The 6537-nt window shown below is 46.9% G+C and overlaps 1 protein-coding gene across 3 annotated transcripts in view; it reads left to right on the forward strand.

The window, feature by feature from the left end:
- Positions 1-4077, forward strand: part of NRIP3 (nuclear receptor interacting protein 3) — a 15270-nt gene extending 11193 nt beyond the window's left edge. Inside the window, exons 5-7 of one of the 3 annotated variants that reach the window (XM_027651321.1) lie at positions 426-478; positions 581-678; positions 2007-4077. In XM_027651321.1, coding sequence (XP_027507122.1) covers positions 426-478; positions 581-678; positions 2007-2022 — 167 coding nt within the window. In that variant the 3' untranslated portion in view covers positions 2023-4077. The other 2 variants (XM_027651322.1, XM_027651323.1) reach the window with 2 other exon arrangements.
- Positions 4078-6537: the final 2460 nt, after the last annotated feature.

Raw genomic sequence — 6537 nt, forward strand, 5'->3', positions numbered from 1 at the left:
TGTGTGTGTGTGTGTGTGTGTGTGTGTGTGTGTGTGTGTGTGTGTGTTCCTCTGGGTATGGGATGGGGTTCTACTCCCTCTTACCCCAGCAGCAAAAATGAAGCTTTAGAAAGATGTTAAAACTAAAATAAAGAAAGTCCCTGCTTGGCCCTTCAGCGGGAGGGAGGGAGGATGTGTCCAGCAGGGCTGTGCTGGAGGCACCAGGCTTGGCTTCTGCTCTGCCACGCCAGTGGAGCAACCACTGCATCTCCCTGTAGGTGCATCTGCCTGCCCTTCTCTGATCATCTTCTCCTCTGGAGTCACTCAGTATCTTTACAAACAGGGTTTTATTTAGCAGAGCAGCCATGAAGGAAGGATGGAGTCACTGACAAAAAGCGTAGGAGGGCATTTTGAGTGTATAAATCTGAATAGTCATGTTTTTTCAGAAGACAATGAGAAACCCTTCTCCTTTGGGCTGCAGACGCTGAAGTCTCTGAAGGTAGGGGTTTTCCAGCGGGGTGCTTACCCATGCTGTTGGGGGAGTTGGGGCCACTATGAATTGTGGTTTTCCCTCTTACCTAAAGGCATTTATTCTCTACAGTGTGTCATAAACATGGAGAAGCACCACCTTGTTCTGGGGAAGACGGACAGGGAAGAAATCCCGTTTGTGGGCAGTGACAGCGCTGCGGCAGGAGAGCAGTAAGTTGACTGAGGAGGTGAGCTGCCTGTGGATCCCTGAGCCTGATGGCTCAGTGCCCCCCAGTAGGGGCATGCAGAAGCCCCCAGATCATTGCTGCAGGAGACAGAGAGCTCACCGACCCTGGTAGAAATTGTTTCATCAACTCATTAGTTTTGAAATGGAGTCCCTGGCTTTTTCAGCAGCCTTTGTCAGCTTTTGCTGCTTTTTTTCTGGTAAACATTGCACATCAAAGTGAGTGTCTGAAAAGACACACAGAGTGAAATGCCTTAGGAAGCGTATTTTTTGGAGGTCACTTGGAAGACTCCTTGAGTTCTACTTTGACATTGTTCCCAAACAAACCTTTTTCTGGAAAATATTTATAGAGCAAGGCTGGTAAACCCACATCAATATTTGAGAGAGAGATCCTGCCTGGAGATAATGGTGTTGCCACTTCTCCCCGCATTGCCCCAGCTGCCTTCCTGCCAGCTGTTCCCAGTGTCCTGGACTTTTTCAGCCTTATCTCCCCAGAGAAAGATAAATATATGCTATACCTCCTAAATGTGTGTAGTTGTGGTGCCTGGATCTGCAGGCAAGCAGGCAGCAGGCAGGGCAAAACCCTGTCCTTCCAGGCGCAGCATGAGGCTCCTTCTCTCTGAGCACTGTGAATAAGAGATGTATCACTGGTTCCTGCCTCTGACTTAAGAAACTGGCAGGCATCGAGTGTCTGAGAGGGGGATTTGCACTTAATGTGCCTTTGCAGGTAGCACTTGTGGTTGCTGAGTGATGAGCAACCTAAGAAACGTTTCCTCACAGCTTAAGAAAGCATCTTTGGCAGGTGATGCAGGTCAGCATCTTCTTTAGCTGCCTGTCACGACCAGCCACAGTAATTTTGGATGTCCTGCAGCCCTTGTGCAGCTCCAGCCTGCTGTGCTGGACACCACTGAGCTCAAGGAGCCTGGGTAGGAGTGGGGAAGGAGCACAGCTTCTTCAGCTAATTGTATTTATGGTCCTCGGGGAGTGCCTGAGGGATGTACGGACTAGTGCAGGGAGTCAGGAAGAGAGCACATGTGCACCTGCTGTGTGCCCAGGACAGCCAATGGCCAGGAGAGCTGGCAGTGTGTGATCCCAGGGAATGCCAGGTACAGCACTGTGAGGGAACCATGCAAAACCACTGGGTATTTTCCCTGTCTCCTTTGAAACAGGGATGCGAGAGACGCAGTCGAGTTCTGTTGCCACTGCAGTGATAAATTATTTCTTAGTACTGCATTCAAGGGCAAATTATGCTGCCTTTTTTTTTTTTTTATGAAAAATGCCTATTTTACTGAGTGTCTTCTCCCTCCTGTTCCAGCAGTTTGGAGGCGTAAAGAGAAATTGAAACACCATCCACACACAAGAGCTTGACATCAAAGAAATCCTGTGCAGCTGTTCCGGATGAAACAGCAGCGCGCTGCTTTGAAAACATTTATACTAGGCTACAGCTTGAGTAGAGCTAAATGAAATCCTGTTTGTAGCCAGTAATTTAGAGATATTGTCATGTTTATCTATGTTTTTTGAGAAACAAATGTGTGCTTATTTTCTGGACTTTTCTATAACCTGTCCTCTTTATTACAAACAGTTGGGAAAACCTTATGAATTTCTTCTGATGAGAAAAATACTTTTTATAGTGGCCTCATATGAGTAATTATATTTAGCTGTCATTAGAGGCTATCAAAATGAGATTTTTATTAATGATTTTTCCAGGAACTAAGCATTTATATTTACTTAATTGATATTGCCACATTCAAATGGCCATTACCAGGAAGTTACTCAGAGCAAAATAACAATGTTAATACCACCTAGGAATTATAGCTCATCCTGTTAGCATAGTATTGTTGCCATGTAATTAAGGATGCAACTGCTGGCTTGATGAGAAAGAGCAATTGCAGAATTATTAATGGGTTAGAGAGTTCTCCGCAGTGGTGTGGCAGAAGCACAGAAACAGGGTTTGGGAGGGCTCCCAGGGTGATCTTCCACAGCCCCCAGCTCACTGTGGGGTTGGCACAGGGCTCAAAACCCACTGAGGAGGGATCCTCCAGGGAAGCCTTGGCTGTCTTCCTGTGGGGGTAGTCAAAAAAATTAATCATTGTATTGAGCGAAAAAGCACCAAACAAGCACAAAAATACGTTGTCTGGAAAGCATCAGATACAGAGCCTCAATGGTACATCAGGACCCAGATGGCCCCAACGTGCCCTTGGTTCTCCCCTGCCACCAGGACTGGTGCCTCTGCCTTCCCAGCACCCAGCCTGAAGCACCCACAGCAGCCAGGTTGTGTGCTACTGTGGGTTATCATCTCCTGTTGTACTTTAGTGCTGCTGCCAGAAATGCCATATTTTTTATATCTATCTACAAATTGCCTGGGATTTTAGGTATGACACTAACCTGGATTACCCTCAGGGTGAGGAGGGAGTCTTTGCCAAGACAAGCGTTTCATTTGGTGTTACTGTCTTGTAGCATCAGGGTTGCTACTTCTCGTGTCACTCGCTTGTGGACCAGAACAAACAAACCTATGGCATTGCCTGGGGGGGCCCTGGCCTCGCACAAAAGCAGCTTTCTAGATTTTTAAAAGCTCATAATTAATCTTTCTCATCTGCTGAAGAGGTACCTTTAAAAATCAGAAAAATATCTCTGTGATGTTGTGCATCCGCTGTCAGCCGGTCCCTCTGTGCCACAGGAGCGAGAGCGCTGGTCCGGCAGCTCTTCCTTTAGCAAAAGCCCTTTGGCCCTGGTGGGCACAGGCTGCAGGGTGGCTTGGCTAGGCTGGGGGGCTCCTGCAGGATCCAAGCTGCTCCTGCCCCTAATCCTCCCTGCACCTTGTGCCCATGGATCCCACCGAGCGGAGCATCAGCCGCAAGTACTGACAGCGTCGCTGACATTCCCACTTAGGAAGTGTCTTGATGGTCCTGGGTGAGGACCAGGAACTCTTGTCACCTCATGGCCATTGGCTCAGATCTGGAGCCCATCCCACCAGCCAGGCTCCTGCCATCTTTAGCCAGTCTGTGCCCACTCACCTGCCAGGACATCTGAGTTGGAGCTTTATCTCCTGCAGTGGGTTTGAACCTCTTTTCGATATTGGGTATGTCTAGCAAATCTGAACTATCTGTATTTTGAGCTATTTTCTATTTTGGTGATAAGTTTCAGTGCTTTCTCTACATACAATATTTTATAAAACACAGCTATATATATATGTATGTATTTACAGGGTTGGGCTGTCCAGGTCAGTCCCACTGATGTGTTGTAGAAATATTTCACTAAATATGAAATATATTTGATTATTTTATATGCTATGAGTTTGGTATTTTGGTACTTTTTTCTTTCTGTGCTTATTACTGTGCTAAATGTCAAATTAAATCTAAATAAAGTTACACTGATATTACAATTTATTTGCTTGTTCCCTGGATATGCTGGGGTTTTTTTGTTTTCAGTGCAATTCTCTGTTGAAGACAGGAGTTAATTTCACTCTTTAGTCTGATGGGGCTCTGAACTGTTTTTGGAAATACTGTTGGGAATTTCCATCAGACCAAAGAAGAGAAGCAGTGGAGATGCACTAATGAGGCAGGATAAACGGCACAAGGCATTTGGGTTAAATGTGAGCACTTGAAATCTCAGCCTTTTGTTGCCATGTGTCTCCCTCCCAGAGAAGGCGTCAGACAGCTGAGTGTTTATGCTGTGTTTGGCTGCAGCTTGCTGAGGCAATGCCAGCCAGTGCAGGCAAATAGGAAGGCCCTTTGTAAACTCTGGAAAACTAGGAAAAGAAAGTGGCCAGAACAAAAGACTTGATGAAGTGAGGCATGTGTGCAATAGCCATGTGAACACAGACATAAGTGCAAAAGCCTGAGATGAGGGTCTTCCCCAAAAGTTTGAATGTGAATTTAGGGACTTGCTGTCTCTGCCCAGATGGGCTTTAGGCTGCTGGAGCAGTAGTTGAGCTCTGTATTACCAATTAGAAATTATCCTTTTACCCACTCAAAGTCCCACAGTAAAAACCTTTGGTGGAGCAGGAGCACTCCAAGCCCAGTAGAACTGGCTCTCCTTGGCGCTGGGCTGCCTTTCTCTGAGCGTGGAAAGAAACCAGGCTCCAGCAATAAAGTGGAGAAAAAATGAAGAGGATAAATGTACAGGCAAAAATAATGTCTTGTGCTTCCTGGAGCTGCTACAGGTTTCTAGACTTACTCAGACTATTCCTGATGCTAGAGAGCAGAGTCCTAGCACATGCAAATGAAGAATCAATGGGCAAAATTCCATTCATTCTGTGCAGAGCAGGACTTGCTCTGGTGCTGGAAGCCTTTCAGAGGTGACTCCTGTGAACAGAATGCTCTGTAAGACAGGTCAGCTGCTACAGGAGACAGGTGCTCACCTCAGTCCATAGGGATTATAGACTACGGGAAGTAACATCAGATCTCTGTATCTACAGAAGAACTTGCATGGCCACAGAGGTAAATGGCAAAGCAGCTGAATGCTATGGACCAGTTCAGCAAGCCCTCAGTGCTTGATCCTGCTTATCTGCAGCACAGGCGTGTGTCTATGCACCTTTGGCAACCTCTCCATGACATGGGTTTGCAGGAAGTCCAGGCATGGCCTTGTAACTGAGGGACCTGCTGCCTCTTGGCAGGTGGCCTGGGGGCAGAGAAGAGAGCAATGCTTGAAACTATCTGGGATAGGAAGGACTTGGGAGACAAAAAGATAGCTTTGAGAGGATGTTACGAGAAGCCCCTGGGGTGGCAGTGGGTTTTGTTGAATGATTTATGCCCCAGCTGATTAACACTGTCATGCTGCACAAAAACTTCTCACAGGTGAAGGCAAGCACAACCCCCCTTCCCAAGGAGCCTCAGGAAAAATGAGCCAGCTGCTCCTGGGCCAAAGGGCTCCCCAGGACTGTCCTTGTGCTCATGTGGTCAGCAAAGCGTGGTGGGACAAAACACCTTTGCCCCCTCCAATGTCTTGTCTTCATTTTGGTCATGTGTAAAGCAGAGACAAAGCCTGCAAAGAAGAAGACATTAAACAGAAGCCTTGGTAGGTCCACCAGAGCTTCCAAAGCTGGTGGAACATGCAAGATCTTGATGGTGGGGCTCTTGCAATTAAGATGGCCCATGTGAGTAAGACATCGACCCTCGCTGAAAATTTTAGAGTCCTGGAGATCTGGTGGAGAGTGGCTGTCAGGCTCCCAGTTTGTGTCTGTGTTTCATTGCAAGTGATGCACCCAAGGGCACGTGGGCAGGCAGTAGCAGAGCAGGAGCACCCTGGGGCTCTCCCCGTGACACTACCACCTCCCACCACATTGGTCCAAACAGCTATAAAGCTGACCAGCCACTGTAACTCCTTCTGGGTTGGCCACTCTGCAGCAGCAGCTGCTGCTGATCCAAGTGGAAAGCCAGAGGCCATTGCCAGGAGTAGCCCAGCAGCAATTATTTGCATGCATTTTGTGTCCTGATGAGGTCCATCAACATTTTTTCATCACCTCTGCCAGTGGAGCAGCTGATTAGATGAGACCTGCTGGGTCATCTCTTCACAGTTATCTCCAGGGTAATCTGTTATCTAATAGTTCTCTGGGGAGGTCCTTTTTATGGCCTTTTCTATTACTGATGATAACGTGATGCTCACCATGTTGTGAAAACAAATCTGATTTGTATGTCTCAGATAGATGACTTATTTTGATATAAACATACGCTTTAGGGCTGTGTATTGCTGCGTTTATTTTATGGGGCAAATATTGGTTGAGATCTGTATTGCTTTATCACCTGCTCACTTAATAAATGGAGGTGAGGTATCAGGTTTCTATCAATTGAAAGTCTGCTCCTTTTCCTAAGGTGAGTTTTCTCTTTTCTCCCTTTTTCAAGGGCTGT

Source organism: Corapipo altera, unplaced genomic scaffold (assembly GCF_003945725.1).
Source record: "Corapipo altera isolate COAL_440 unplaced genomic scaffold, ASM394572v1 78, whole genome shotgun sequence".
In the NCBI taxonomy this organism is placed as follows: domain Eukaryota; kingdom Metazoa; phylum Chordata; class Aves; order Passeriformes; family Pipridae; genus Corapipo; species Corapipo altera.